Genomic DNA, 16,729 nt, shown 5'->3' with positions numbered 1-16,729 from the left:
TAAACTCTTGGAAGAAAACATAGGCAAAAACCTCTTAGACATAAACATGAGTGACCTCTTCTTGAACATATCTCCCCGGGCAAGGAAAACAACAGCAAAAATGAGTAAGTGGGACTATATTAAGCTGAAAAGCTTCTGTACAGCAAAAGACACCATCAATAGAACAAGAAGGATCCCTACAGTATGGGAGAATATATTTGAAAATGACACATCTGATAAAGGCCTAACGTCCAGAATATATAAGGAGCTCACACGCCTGAACAAACAAAAAACAAATAACCCAATTAAAAAATGGGCAGAGGAACTGAACAGACAGTTCTCTAAAAAAGAAATACAGATGGCCAACAGACACATGAAAAGATGCTCCACATCGCTAATTATCAGAGAAATGCAAATTAAAACTACAATGAGGTATCACCTCACACCAGTAAGGATGGCTGCCATCCAAAAGACAAACAACAACAAATGTTGGCGAGGCTGTGGAGAAAGGGGAACCCTCCTACACTGCTGGTGGGAATGTAAATTAGTTCAACCATTGTGGATAGCAGTATGGAGGTACATCAAAATGCTCAAAACAGACTTACCATTTGACCCAGGAATTGCACTCCTAGGAATTTACTCTAAGAACGCAGCAATCAAGCTTGAGAAAGACAGATGCACCCCTATGTTTATCGCAGCACTATTCACAATAGCCAAGAATTGGAAGCAACCTAAGTGTCCATCGATAGATGAATGGATAAGGAAGATGTGGTACATATACACAATGGAACACTACTCAGCCATAATAAGAAAAGGGCAAATCCTACCATTTGCAACAACATGGATGGAGCTAGAGGGTATTATGCTCAGTGAAACAAGCCAAGCAGAGAAAGAGAAATACCAGATGATTTCACTCATCTGTGGAGTATAAGAACAAAGGAAAAACTGAAGGAACAAAACAGCAGCAGAATCACAGAACTCAAGAATGGACTAACAGGTACCAAAGGGAAAGGGACTGGGGAGGATGGGTGGGTAGGGAGGGATAAGGGGGGGGAGAAAAAGGGGGTATTAAGATTAGCATCCATAGGGGGGTGGGAGAAAGGGGAGGGCTGTACAACACAGAGAAGGCAAGTAGTGATTCTACAACATTTTGCTATGCTGATGGACCGTGACTGTAAAGGGGTGTATAGGAGGGACCTGTTATAGGGGATAGCCTAGTAAATATAATATTCGTCATGTAAGTGTAAATTAATGATACCAAAAAAAAGGCAGTTCCTGTGTGGTGACCTCCAATGAGTTCTACACAATGATATAAAGGGCATATAAAAGTGTAGGCAAAGGGTCTGTTTGTGTTTATACAGAGGATCAAAGCCTAATTTGGCTACCCCGAAAATGAACTAAGATACGATATGAAAAATAACTTCCAACATCAGCACTCTCGGGAAGACTCATGCCAGAAGATGATCAGCAAAAAAAACCCCAACAAAGATCCATGCACTGCCACAGGTGTAGATGCACTCATCCCACCGATTCCTGCACTTGCCATGGGAAGGATGAAGGAGATATCTAAGCTGGCCTGTGCATACAGTAAAACAACAAATTTGACTGGATCTATACTGTTGGAACTCAACCAAGAATTAGGAGAAGTGCAAATTGTAGCACTCCAAAATCTTACAACCACAGACTATTTACTGTTAAAAGAACATATGGGATGTGAACAGTCCCCAGGAATGGGTTGTTTTAATTTGTCTGATATCTCTCAGACTGTTCACGTTCAGTTGGATAATATCCATCATATCATAGATAAGTTTTCACAAATGCCTAAGGTAACTAACTGATTTTCTTGGTTTCACTGGAGATGGCTGGTAATTATAGGTCTGCTTTGGTTATGTAACTGTACTCCTATTATGTTAATGTGTGTGCACAATTTAATTAGTAGTTTAAAACCTGTACTTGCTGAAGTTACTCTACAAGAAGTTATGTCAAAGAAATAATCAATCTTCCCAGGTTTTCTTCCGCCCGCTACTTCTATAGCTTTTCTTCTTCCTTCCTAATTACAACCCTTAAATAGAATTCGTGCCTCATATCGAATTTACCGAGTATCATAATTCTTCCAAGTGGTAAAGATACCTCAAGACAAATGCTGGGCATAGAAGCCACAGGGCATAAATATGCAAAGAAGTAAAAAGCTAACCTTTTCAAACAATAAGGCTTCTCTCTCACCAACTTTACATTTCCCTGTATGGCCCCAGAAGGTGACTGGTTAGCCAGAGATGGGTAAGATTCCTCAAGGCAGGAACAACCTAAGACAGGCACAGTCGCAGGGGGGCCATCAGGTGAGAAATTGAGGAACAACAGAGGTGAGGCTTAGAACCTCACCCCCCCTGTTCTGAGAGAAATCTTCTGCATCTGTGAATGTTTTATTGCCCTTGTCTAGCTTGGATTAACACATAGTCTACAGGCACACACCTGATCATCTACATTTGCTCTCTTACAACACTAAACTCTGTTTTCTACCTTTATCTCGTATCTACCTACAACTTCAGCATTTTACTAAAAATAATAATAATAAAGAGAGAAATGTGGTATCCACATATAAATCAAGTATAAATATCAAACGAATATTCATATTTGAACTGATTGTTTATAGTTCATAATGCATGAGCAAAACTGAAAGTTTCTGTGACGACTGCCCTTGTACTGTTCACCAGGTAACTTATTCACTATGTAAGAATTTGTTCTCCATGTAAGAACTTGTTCGTTATGCTTCAGAAGATTGGAGACTGACGAAAATTAGGATTGGGGTGGATTAATGATTGTGCATTGAGCATTGACTCCCCTATACAGAATTTTATTGTTGTTAACAACCACTTGATCAATAAATATGTGAGATGCCCTCTCAACAACAACAACAACAAAAAAAAGTACAGACTTCCAATTGTAAAATAAATAAGTAACCTGGATGTAATGTATAACATAAGGAATATAGTCAAAATATTGTAACAACTTTGTATGGTGATAGCTGGTAGCTAGAATTATCATGTATATAAATGTTGAATCACTGTGTTGTACACCTGAAACTAATGTAATGCTGTGTGTCAACTACCCTTCAATAAAAAATAAAAATTTAAAAAATAAATTTAAAAAAAATTAAAAAAAAAAAGAATGTATTTATATAGACAGCTCAAGAAAGACTATTTAGAAAATGAAGTGTGAAGAAATTAAGGCAAAAGAATGAAAAGGTTTACCCAGCAGGAGTTAAGAAAATAGGTAGACATAGAAGTTAGGGGAAATCTGAGAAATCCTAATGGACTCAACATGGAGTGTAGTTTCCAAAAAAGTTCACTGTAAGGTAGAGAGGCAGGAGATTTTAGTTGTTTTACATTCAGGGAAAGCAGAGTTAAAATACTGGTCAGAAATAAAATGTAAATACCATAGGAAAATAACATATTTTAGCCTTCAAAGTCATTAGCACATTATTAGGCAAAGACATACTTCCTGATTAGACATAATTAAAGGTATTACAGTATTATGAACAGAGAAACTCTATTGGATGAAGCAGTTAAGAGTCTTTTGTAGTTACATTGAACTTAGAGGACAGTCCAAGCACTAAAAAGATGGGTCTCAAAGAGAAATATAAACATACTGTTTGTAGTAACGGCTGGGGGAACAGTACTCAGGTCTGTGAATGGTCAGTGATCTGGCTGGCAATCGCTCTGATCACAGAGTGCACTAATGCATCATGTACAGGGAAGATTCATCACAAAATCTCACTGCTACTCATAACCACTATGGCAGTAGAATTCATAGTCTTCATTTTAGGGACTGAGGCAATGTGAGACCCAGGAAGATTAAGGATTTGCTTAAGACCACACAGATTAATATGGACTTACATACTGACAACGTAGTTTTTAATTTTTATTGATTTCTTAAGAAGGATGTTTACAGAAGATAGACCCACTATTAGAAATTCTGTATGAAAGTTGTAGTCTTCCTCAGAAATTACTAAAATTGCATATATTGGCTTTTTAATGCAAGTAAGTCACCCTGGGCACAACTGGCAGCTCTTTAAGGGCCTGTCACCCCTGGGTGAATTGATCCTAACCTGGAATAAGTCAGAGTGGAGACTTGAGCATGTGAACTGAGAAGGGGACAGAGGAATGAATGTGGATAAAGGCAGGGGTAAGAAGGAGAGTAAGAGGAGCACAGCTTAAGGAGGAACAAGGAAGGAGAAAAAGAGGCTTAAAAGAGTGGCAACACACAAAATCAAGAAAACAAACATGATTCTCTGCAGACTGAGTCATGCTATCCATTCTTCTGCTACTGTCACCTTTATAAGAATTAATTTTAAGTATGGCCTTCGTGCTGGGTCTTCTACATCGGAACTATAGAATGTGGGATACAGATAATGCACTATTTTTTAAGCAAAGTAAAAACACTGAGAAGAGTTGCTTTGTGGGAGACTAAGACAATTTGCACATCAGACTGCCTGGGCTCCGTTTGCTATCTATGGGAAAAGAACCCTGTCATTACACAGTTACCCAAAGAATTCTAGTAATTATGGGAGTTTTTCGCATGGCTCTGTTTACATTTCAACTTCAAACTTCACAAGGCTTTTCTGCCCCATTTACGCAGTCTGGTGATCCCCAAAGAAGTCTTTAAAAAGATGATATTTAAATGTAAAAGAAATTCTTTAAGAATAAGTTAATATAGCAATATGCCAAGCATTACATATTCAAATAATTTCAAATTTCCAAGGGAGGAAAAATTACACACACACACACACACACACACACACACACACACACACACACAGGTTTAGTTTGGTGAAGTTCCAAAAAATCAACTAATTTGTTTTGCACACCCTTGCCAACACAGGTCATGATAGGAGACAGGGGTTTGGAACCTAGGTGACTAAATCCAAAAGTAAAGGGGTTCTGGCCAGATTCAGAATTCTGACTCATAGTATGGTTTCTGAAATGCAAATTATGTATTTTATTTGATAGCTTATGTCATTAAAAATTTTACAAGGCCTTCTTCTAAACCTTGGTTTTGAAATGTTTAAAATTATATTATTAGTAAGTATAAAATTATCATTAAAAACTATTGCATTCAGTCATTGGTCAAGTATCTGTTGAAGTACAAATATTACAGTCAGTACTTTGAAGAAGAAACTATTCAAATACAGTTCCAAGATAAATTTTTAAAAAGTAGCTAATAAAAGTTGGGCTCTTAGCCAACCCTGACTGCTAAAGCTAAGCCATTTTAGAAGAGAATGAAGTCTGGCTTTTCAACACGTTACTTCATGACTGCCTCTCAAAACTTTTTGAAAAATTGTTTTTAGTTTCCAATTGATATTTCAAGCTGGAGAAGCAATGTAAACAATGAGAACAATGATATACATATCATTTTTATGGCCATAAAACCATCCTGCCAACCTTCCACCAAAGCTCAGATGTCATATGTTCAACTTAACACTTTAAGGACAAAAAAAAAAAAAAACCAAGTGGAATTCTCATCCTTCACTTTTAAAACAAGGGAAGAGTTTAAGAGATCATCTGGTTCAAAATTGCTCAGAGGAGGTTTCATGAAACATTATTTTCCTAAAATATTCTGAATAGCACTGGGGTGATTCAGATAAGTTTGGGAGCACTTGTGGAGAGTCATAATGCAGTTATGCCATTAGTGAAGCTTACAGAAAAGCAATAGTTACACTTCTTAAAAATTTTTCAAGTTTTATTAACCCTATTTGAATGCTTTCTGCAGCAACTTTTTACTAAAATCCTATAAAATTAATGCTTTGTAGAAAACCCTGTATCTTATGTATGAAGAATCTTAAGTCCACACAGGCTAGGGGATTGTCCCTAAGTCATAGAATTAATTGGTAGATAAGCTAAATCAGATCTCACCTTTTTTTTTTTTTCAGATCTCACCTTTTAGGACTCCACTTTGGCGCTACTCCTAGCACTGTTACGCTCTCTACTGTAACACCTACACTCCTTGAAGGATCGATCACAGACTATAATAAGGACCACATCTTGGAGATCATCCAGTCTAAAGACCTATTAAAGGTGGGGAAATACAATCTCAGAGAAGTGAGGCAGTTTGCCCAAAGTGACACAAAATCAAGTTCTATAGTAGAACAAGAACAGAACTTAGATCTTAATTTCATCATCAGTAACCTTTCACAACAGCATACTAACTGCTGCAAAACCAACACTTCTTGCCTCTGAGGAAAAGGAGTTGGGGGCAAGATGGGCTTTAGTTATTTAGGACCCAGTAAAATATTAATTACTTGTATCAATAGGTCTTTTAAATCAATTAAACATGATTGTCTTTACTAACAAATGTCATCCACTGTGACAGGGAATCAATGTTTCAAGCTATTGAACAGGTAATCATCCCTGTCTCATTGGATGACACCTGTAAATAAAATAAATCTATTTTTGAGTGAGTAGATTTTAAGCCAATTAGATTTAAGATACATGCAGTTTATAGCAAAGAGTAATCTTTTTAAATGATTCTTAATTATGTACTGCTAAAGAAGAGTACTTTTCAGTGTCATCTACTTGACTATATGCAGCTATCACTGGCCATTAGCACAAAAGCATGCAGGTAATGTATATGTGATATTGCCAGAATACATAAGAAGTCAGGGATCCTAGAGCTAAAAGGGTCTTCTAGGCATTATCTACCTCAGTCTCTTGCATCTGTGAATATTATTTTCACTTTGTAGGAGGATGACAAAGGTCTTATGAAGTTAATTGATAAGCCCAGTATTTAACAGCTAAGTGTCTTTAGCTCACCTTGACGTTGAAAACATTATATATACAAAACATGTTAGCAAAGATTATCTTTAGGCTGACTGACTTTGAAAGACTCATCTATACAGATTTTTTAAAGCATTGTACAAATGTTCACTTAGAATATTCTAGCACACCTGCATAAAATGCATTCTCAGTATTATATATTTAAATACAAGCATTACTGAAAAATGTCACAAATGGGAAATAACTGAAGGTAAGAAAATGGGAATTAGAGACTGAAAAGAACAATATAAATATAGCATGCACTTAGGATTTTAAATTCTGGTTATGTCCCTCCTGGCCAAAGCAATTTACAGATTCAATGCAATTCCCTACCAAATATCAGTATTATTTTCCAATGAAATAGAATAATCCTAAAATTCATATGGAACCAAAAAAGACCCTGAATAGCCAAAGCAATCCTGAGAAAGAACAACAAAGCTTGGGATATCATGCTCCCTGACTCCAAGCTATACTACAAAGCTACAGTAAGCAAAACAGTGTGGTACTGGCACAAGAACAGATCCATAGATCAATGGAACAGAATAGAGCACCCAACTATAAACCCACACATATATGGTCAATTAATATATGATAAAGCAGCCATGAATATACAGTGGGGAAAAGATAGCCTCTTCAATAACTGGTGTTGGGAAAATGGGACAGCTACATGTAAGAGAATGAAACTGGATTACTGTCTAATTCCATACACAATAGTAAACTCAAAATGAATCAAAGACCTAAATGTAAGACATGAAACCATAAAACTCCTAGAACAAAACATAGGCAAAAATCTCCTGAACATAAGCATGGGCAATTTTTTTCCTAGATACATTTCCTTGGGCAAGGGAAACAAAATAAAAAAATGAACAAGTGGGACCACATCAAACTAAAAAGCTTCTGTACAGCAAAGGACACCATCAGCAGAACAAAAAGTCACCCTACAGTATGGGAGAATATATTCATAAATGATTTGTCCAATAATGGGTCAACATCTAAAATACACAAAAAACTCATAACCTTCAACACCAAAAATAACCACACCCAAATAACCTGATTAAAAATTGGGTAGAGGACCTGAATAGACACTTTTCCAAAGAAGAAATAGAGATGGCCAACAAGCACATGAAAAAAAGTTCCACATCGCTAATCATCAGGGAAATGCAAATCAAAACCACAAAAAGATATTACTTCACACCAGTTAGAATGGCCACTATCCAAAAGACAAGAAATAACAAGAGTTGGCAAGGATGTGGAGAAAAGGGAACCTTCCTACATGGTTGATGGGAATGTAAATTGGTATAGCCCCTGTGGAAAGCAATACAGAGGTTCCTCAAAACACTAAAAATGGAAATACCATATGATCCAGTAATTCCACTTCTAGGAATTTACCCAAAGAAAACAAAATCCCTGATTCAAAAAGATATATGCATTGCTGCATTATTTACAAGAGCCAAGATATGGAAGCAATCTTAAGTGTCCATCAATAGTTGAATGGATAAATAAGATGTGCTACATAAACACAATGGAATATTATTCAGCCATAAAAAATAATCCTGCCATTTGCAACAACTTGGATGGACCCAGAGGGTATTATGCTAAGTGAAATAAGCCAGGCGGAGACAGACAAATAACATATGATTTCACTTGTTGAATATAAAAATAAAACAAAACAAAATAGCAGTAGACTCAGACACTAAGAAGGTAGTTACCATGGGGGAGAGGTTGCGGTGAGTTGGTGGGGTATAAAGAGGCATAAAAATTCTCAATCATAGTAAGTTGGTCATGGGGACAGCAGTACAGCATGGAGAATATATTCTACCATGCTATAGAATATAGCCAATGATTCTGTAACATCTTCCTATATTGACAGATAGTAACTACACTAGTGGGGGTGAGGACTTAATAATATGGGTAAATATTACCATATTTAATAATATGGGTAATAATATGAATCACTGTGTTGTATACTTGAAACCAATATAAGACTGCATTATCAACAATACTTCAATTAAAAAAAAATTCTGGTTACTTGCAAAAAAGATTTGTGGTTCCTAATAAATATGAGTATATAAAAAAACATTATCTACAAATTTTCTACAGTCTGTAATTTAAAATGTTGGTTTCTCTATAGTCACAAAACGCTACTCTAAGTAAAATCTGACAGAAACTAAAATTTGGGCCGGACAATGAACATTTTAAATTTCCATTCTGTACCTAAGTACTCTAAGACAACTGAAAGTATTTTAGGATGCTGCTTTGAGGTAATATGGCTGTTGTAATAACACTGCCACTTAATTCAAATTGAGTGCTGACTAGATGCCAAGTACCATTTGTTTATTTTATGCATACTACCATCCTGACAACAACTTGATTACTATTACAATTTTGCAAATAAGAACATCAAAGCACAGAAAAATTACATAACTTGCCAAAGCTCAATTGGTAAAATGGTAGAACTTGCAAACAAATCTATTTGGTGACAGAATATAAGATCAAACCACTATACAATACTGCATTTCTTTAATATGACAACTGAAGATTCTCAGAGATATAAGAATGAATTAATACAATTTCACTTAGAATATATAAAATTTCCCCAACTAAATTTCACACAACACAAAACACTAGGAAATTCTCTCATTCTTTTCCTTGGGGTTGAGAGCAGAAACTAGGGACAATTTTCAAAAATAATCTTAATGCCAAGGAATTAAAACTTCTGATATTTAGCTACATGTATGACCACTAAAACATAACAAATTGTCTAGAAAAAAATTGCCTTTTATAATTAGAGCAAAGTATTTCTAATTCAATTACTTCTTAAGAATCCATAAAGAGATCATTCCTCCTGTTACTCAAGACTGATTCTTAAAACAGCATTTAGTTATTGATAGATATGTTAATCACACATATTTTTAAAATATGGTATATATCATTTTTTTAAAGAACAGAACTATTTAGAAAGTGAATTATGTTTAATGAAAACAAAAAAGTAATTTTGACTGATAATGCAACACTCTCAATTTCTTATGTTATAGCTATCTTTTCTTTACCAGAAGTTGTGCTTCTGACCAAAACCCCTATACTTTACTAGAGGCCATTTACCCAACATATTTTAAAAACTGAAACTGATAAAATAGGAAATAATCTGGAGTACAAAAATATGCCTGACATACTTTAACTGAACAAGAATTAGATATATGCAAAGCTCAACACCACAAAAACTAGACATTAAGGAAAATGCATATCCTTCTCAAAGCATTCTGGAGAAGTAACAATCTCTTCTGGCAATAATGGTTTTCTTATAAGGACCCCAAACAGAAGAAGAACAAGTGTGGTTTCATGGTAGCTTACCCTTTTCTCTGATACCCCATCCTGGCCTGTAGACTCTCTCTCATCATGTGTCTCTTTCAGGACTGGCATATGTTTTTGGTATGCTGGCTCTCTGCTTAAGGTTGTGTATCCTATGTGCTCATAAATTGGGTTTATTGTCATCTTGGCAATGTATTCTGCTGCCTTGGTTTCAATATAGAGAGTAATCAATCCATCAGTCACCAGATCGTGGATGGACTCAAAACGCTTCTCCCCAACAAAGTGCTTGCCATCGTAGTAGAGCCTGAAGTTTCTGGTTTGACTTCCAAATCTGCCTCAATGAAATGGGAAAGATGTTTTTAAGAAAAGTAAGCAAGTGAATTCTTTCTGGAAAAAAAAAGCAAAAAACAAAAAACTATTGCTTTGTGTGTGTCTGTTAAACTGTGGCTAATCTCTGTGAATTGCCTGGAATATAGAAATTAAACTTTTGAACAGAAACAATGAAACTGCAACAGCTAGGGATAACTAGCCAAAAGCATGCCTATTCTAGAAGGAAAAATGTGTTCTTATTTATCTTTTTAAGCCACTTCATTGTGCCTACAGCAAAAACAAGGGAAAATAAACCTCATATTCTATTAGAACACATTCTGTATTCAATTGGGCAACTCCATAATATAGGATATTTCTATATTAATGTGTTCTCTTCAAGTTGATCAATAAAAATATTCAGTGGACTTTAGACCCCAGCATTCATGCCTTCTTATGGGAAAGGGGCTCACATGAATGCGTATTTAAAGTGGAGCTGATTCCAGGACCTGAGTCATACAGTATAGGGCTGCATGGCACAGAAACATATTTTCGCTATTTCCAGCCATGGGTCAATGAAGCTCTTCCCTTTTACACAGTCATTCATCTGTATCTGCTTGTTGAGTCTGGGCAAAAAATGTTCGCAATACATATACAGGGTATGTAAGTCAAAAGCTATCGGACTCCAGGAACTATTCTCACTTTTGAGTCATGTTTTGGTGACATACTTTAAAACCTGGGGAATAACAGTTTATTTTTATGATCATTTCAGTATTTCCTACAGCAAACCTCAGAGGTGGATAGATGTTGGCATGACTAGCATCAGCATCCTTGCAAGAATACAAAGGCAAGAAAGTGCACTGACTTTAATGAAAGCTGACCCAAAAGGCACCAAAGGCCAGTATCATGGTCTCCTAAAGGAGCCCCAAGTGAGCCTAAATTAAAAATGAAAAAAATCAGAAAGGATGTATTTAATTTCACTGTTAAAATTACATAGGACAGAGATGAGCTAAAATGCTATAACACTACCCTGTTTAATACTAAGACAAAAGAGGACTGCAAACTTATGCAACAATATTATTGTGGTACAGGTTGTATTCCAGAAGGAAAGGAGTTAGAAACTTTTTAATTGTCATTTTTAATGTATCCTTGAAAAAGGAAGCAAAATATTTTTTAAAAAATGGCCTGGGTTATCTCTGCTCCTGTAGTTCTCATTAGACTAATACTTATTAGAACTCAACATTCTAGCCATTCTGGTCCTTGTTCTAAAATAAAATTTATCCACCTTTTGATTCTTTAGAAGCAACTAAATTTTGATTTACACTCCAGTGAATGATCCACATAATTTTGCTTTTCCATTCTTCATTTTCCTCTAATGTTAAAGATATATTACTCCCAAGGAAGTTACTATAATGTAAAAAATTTAAGGTAAAATTTCTACCAAAGTTAAATATAAATTTTTAAAGTTTAATGTACTGCTTTTATTTCCTCTTTACCAATATATATCAACTGTTATCAAGAAATAAACATGGAAAGCCACTTTATAATTTGTATAAGGTTCTTACAATAATAAACACTCACAGCATTGTTTAACATTGAGTTCCTTTATGTGTCAGTTATATTCAGAGGCATTTCAATGAAGGATTAAACTGTTTTACTCCTACAGGGGCTTATAATTTTACAATGGGCATTGCCACAATGGGCACGGCAGTTAAAGACTAAGTAATGGTGGCAGGCATGTATCACTTACTGTCTTCTGAAATGTAAGAAGTATAGGAGCATAGGGTGGAAAGGAAGATTGCTCAACTGGCCTCATGTGGGCTGAGCTGGGCTGGATGAAAAAGCGAAGTCTTGGGTTAGACTTTCTGGCACTTTACAATGGGCTTTCTAATTCCTCCAAGGAGACCATGTCCTGGCTACCTCTTATTGGGTGAAAAAGACTAACTAAGTTTGTCCTTTTCTCTTTCTCACCATGATTTCAAAAGCCCCTAAACACAGTTCCTAATTCCTCTTCAGCCTGCACTTCAGTCTAGACTTCCAGTACAATCAAACTTTCAGTCTTAAGAGAGCTGATAACTAAAATAACTCATAACATGGATTGATTAAAAGTTAACCTCAAAGAACAAGATTCCATCGTGGAATTACAATTGATTTTCCAAAGAAAAAAATGTATTATTTTAAATACAGGATCTGTAAGCTTTCTTTGCCTACTCTGGACTGCCTTCTCTTTTACTTTGGAAGTTACATGAAGAATAGCATCGCATCACAGACCAACAGAGATATCTCCCCCTCTGTGATCTGAAAGGCATGGTTTCCAGAAAATCTTTTAGTGAGGTAGGGAATGGATGTACCCATTCAAAAAAGACATAAAAGGGGAGATGCCAAATCTAAGGGTAAATATAGAATCCCTCCTTATAAAAGTGTACTGCTCATAGATTGTCATTTATTCAACAAACATTTAACAAGAAACCCAGGAAACCTGCAAATATCAGGGAGTTTATAATAAAGTTCCTGTTCCTTTAGTTACCTCCGTGAGAAAGAGACAAACATAAAAACAAATCAATACAAATACAAGATGAAATGTTGAATTTTAGAGTTTATCTTTCGATTGATTTCTAAAAAATTACTGTAAAAATGTGTATAACCTTGTTTCAATATAGAAAAGTTACATTTCTGTGCAGTGATTCATGAAACCAAGTGAATCCAGTATACACCATGAAAACCAAGAAATTCCCTGTTAATAAGATCTCAGAGCATACATACTTAAACTGGCATAAGATCTCAGAGGTACTGTTTATGTCAAAGCACAGAAGCACCTTTGCAGTCTTGAAATAGGGTTTGACCAGGTGTTTAACAGGAAACCTCAGGCTTTGCATCAGACAGAATAAGTTTAAATCCTGTTATCTGCCACTTCTTAGCTGGTGATTTGGGAAAATCATTCTTCAGATTCTGCATCTAGAAAATAGGAATAAAATCACCCTACCCTATATGGCTGCATAGCAAATTTAAGTTAAAGCTAAGTACTTAGTAGGTTCAATGAATGGTAGATAGTTCCCTTTCTCCTTCTCTACTAGCCTAGGCTCTGCAGAGAATGACAGAATGAGTTTTCAAACAATAAAAAGGAAGAGATATATTCAATAAATATTCATTTTGAGGTGGGTTGAATAAGCAACTGGTAACAGTGGTTGTACAGGAACATCTCTGCACTGGCTGATTTTACAGCCAACAAAAGGCAAAGGGGAGCTCTTTGTGAATTTCTCTTCTGAATGTCCCTGAATAAGTTTTTACTACTTGGTTAGACAGAGTGGAACTACAACAAAGGGCAGGGTGAGAGAAGCAAAGAGTATTTCCACTGTGCCTTGGAAGTAGATCTCTGAATTCAAAGGAGAAAGGCCAGTACATATACTCAAATAGCAGGACACGTTATACACATCTAGTGACAACTGCTAAATGTACTGCAGAGTACTGATTCGTAAAAGCTGTTAAAGCTAAACCATTTTACCTCCATTTTTACAGGAAAACTGTCTCCTCATCTCATATTTATTATCTGCCTCTGCCCTTGCTTTTTAATAACTGTTCATCCTTTGGTAAACATGTTTGAAACTGTATAGGTCCAACTCTCACCTAGGTAGAGTTCAACAAAATGAAAATCCATTTTCTCCAAAATGGTACTGTAGTTAACAAATAGAAAAGACAGATTGGGATAATCTGCTTTGAACTGCCACTGCTGTACTAAATTACTACTTTCCTGAAATGTTTTTTTTCTCCAGTGATTCCAGGTTTTGGTTTTTATATCTCAAAAAGTTGTTTAATGCTGTGCCTAGTTGCACTCAGATGAATTTCAAAATATGTAATTCTAACATCTAGCTTTAAAAAAAGGAACAAAAATCTTAATTTCATCCTTTTTACTTTTTAGCAAGTAAATTATATTCATAAAAATTCAGTCTAGAGGTACAAAGTGATGAAAATATGTACAAAGAATAGCCTTTGGGATTTTATTTTACTTTTTCCTAAAACCAAGAGTAAGTTCTGATTTGAGGTCAAAGTATTTGGAAGTATCTCTTCAAAGGAAAGCTCCAAGCTAACAGATGTTTCCTATTAACAAAAAGAAAACAAAACATATACAACACACTTGTCTAAATTAACAATAAAATGTTAGAACTATTTCCAGACACTAACATACAAGAACAATTCTGTCATAAGCATATATTTATTGTTTACCAGAGTCAAAGAAGCTAATCTAATGGTAAAATACAAATATGTCATAAGTTAATTTTCTCATAAACATATCTTTGAAAGAAACATTAAAACAGAGACATTCACTTAAATATTAAAAAATGAGCATACATTGGATTAACTAAATAACAAGGGCTAAGGAAGAAGAACATAGCTATACACAATTTGAGAATTAGTTTCTCCACTTAAAACTTGTTAGGCTACCAGTTTGTCCATCTTGCTATATATAATTCCGGATGATAAAATGAGGTGAAAATATTAAAATATGTGAACTTATGATGATCTCCCCTTGGTAGAATAAATCATCTCCAGGAAAGAAGCAAAGCAATGTGCCTAACTAAACCTCCAAAGGCACCAGGAAGCTCTGTGATACAAAAGGATAAGTTGCAAGTCTGCTTAAGCAGCAGTTAGGTATCTCCCCTCCCCAATCTTGTCCGCAATGCCCCCATTACCCAACTCTGGTGGAAGACTTAAGTCCTGTTCTCTGGATAGAGTAAAACAAGGAGATGGGGAGCTGAGAACACCAGGCAAAGTTGAAGGGAGAGGTACAACCCTGAAAACTAAGTGGTTTTAAATACTGAAGATTGAGAGCTCCATCCCTCTTCACCACTGCTTCTCAGAGGCTTGGATCCTTCCTGATTGGAGACTGGAAGATTATTCTCTGGGGAACCTGATCAGTCCAACTAAAAAGACTTAATGGTAGAAACATCACCCTCTAATAGGCAGGTTTCTCTCAAGCACTCAGAACTACCAGTCAGCTTTTTAGTGCCAAATAAGCTTAAAGATGAGTGGTTAGCCATGGGCTACCTGACAGCTGAGGAAAGACTCCCTCGTGAAGGATAGAGACAGATAAACAGAATCAAAGTAAGCTGAAGGAAGCAAACTGTCCAAGAAGATGAAAAATTTTTTTTTAATTATCAATATGCTCAAAGTAGGATGTTTCCTATATCTATTCTTGAGTAGTTTGGCAAGAAACATAAGGCTGCTGTAAAAAGAAAGAAAGAAATATAGCATACATGGAAAAAGTAAGTAGAAAAAAGAATTTAGCACAAATGAAAAATTTTAAAGAAAAAAACAAAAGATAAAGTTGAGAAAATTTTCAAGAAGAGTAAGAAGACAAAAAATAGGAGACAAAAAAATAAGACATTGAATCAATCCAGGTAGTCCAATATCTAATAGGAGTTCTAGAAAGAGATAACAAAGAACATAGAAGGGCAATAAATCAAAGAGAAAATTTATCACAATTCAAGGACATAAGTTTACACAATGGACAAAAATAGGCCCACACCAAGAAGGTAAGCATGAAAACACTCTCAAAGAGTAGTCCAGTATATACAAATTAAATCCCATGATAGGCAAAATTTAGCAAGTCCAAAAATACCAAACACTAGCAAGGATAATGAGCATCTAATTTAACCAGTACCTGGTGTATAGTTCAACAAAAGGGCTGTATATTACCTTGGGAAGCTGAATATCTGCATGTCCTGTGATACAGCAATCCTATTCCTAGGTAATATCCTAGGCAGTATGAGTGATTAGGTGCACTTGGACACACACAGAATAATGCTCATAAAATGTCTAAGAACAGAAAAGACATATTCCTAGTAAATTGTTTTATAAATGTTGTGATTGTTAATTTTTTATGTCAACTTGCTTTGGCATTTAAATTGGTGAACTCTGGGTAAAGCAGAGTGCTCTCCATAACTGGATGGGCCTCACCCACTCAGATGAAACCCCAGGTCGAACAGAAAGACTGGCCTCACCAAGCAGGAGGGAACTCCCCGGCAGACGGCCTTCGAGCTTCTCCTGGATCTTCGGCTCTCCTGGATCTCGAGCTAGCCAGCCCACACTGCAGATTTGGCCTGCCAACCTCCAGAATCACCTAAGCCAACTGCTTATGATAAATCTCTCTATATATACATATACACATTCACACGTCCTATTGGTTCTGTTTCTCTGGAGAATGTTGATTAATATAATGAAATACTATGCAGCAAGGAAAAACCCAGATACACACAACAACATGGATGAATTTTACAAATGTAATGTTTGGAAAAAAGAACAAGTACCAAAAGCATACATACAGTGTG

The 16,729-nt window shown here is 35.8% G+C and overlaps 1 protein-coding gene across 1 annotated transcript in view; it reads right to left on the bottom strand.

The window, feature by feature from the left end:
- Positions 1 to 16,729, bottom strand: part of CHN1 (chimerin 1) — a 227,407-nt gene that overhangs the window by 90,583 nt on the left and 120,095 nt on the right. The window contains exon 8 of the mRNA XM_036876945.2: positions 10,140 to 10,428. Within this exon, the coding sequence (XP_036732840.1) occupies positions 10,140 to 10,428 (289 nt within the window). The remainder of the gene's footprint in view (positions 1 to 10,139; positions 10,429 to 16,729) is intronic.

The sequence above is a fragment of the Manis pentadactyla genome, chromosome 6 (assembly GCF_030020395.1).
Source record: "Manis pentadactyla isolate mManPen7 chromosome 6, mManPen7.hap1, whole genome shotgun sequence".
Classification (NCBI taxonomy): domain Eukaryota; kingdom Metazoa; phylum Chordata; class Mammalia; order Pholidota; family Manidae; genus Manis; species Manis pentadactyla.
This window is presented reverse-complemented; position numbering and strand designations above follow the sequence as displayed.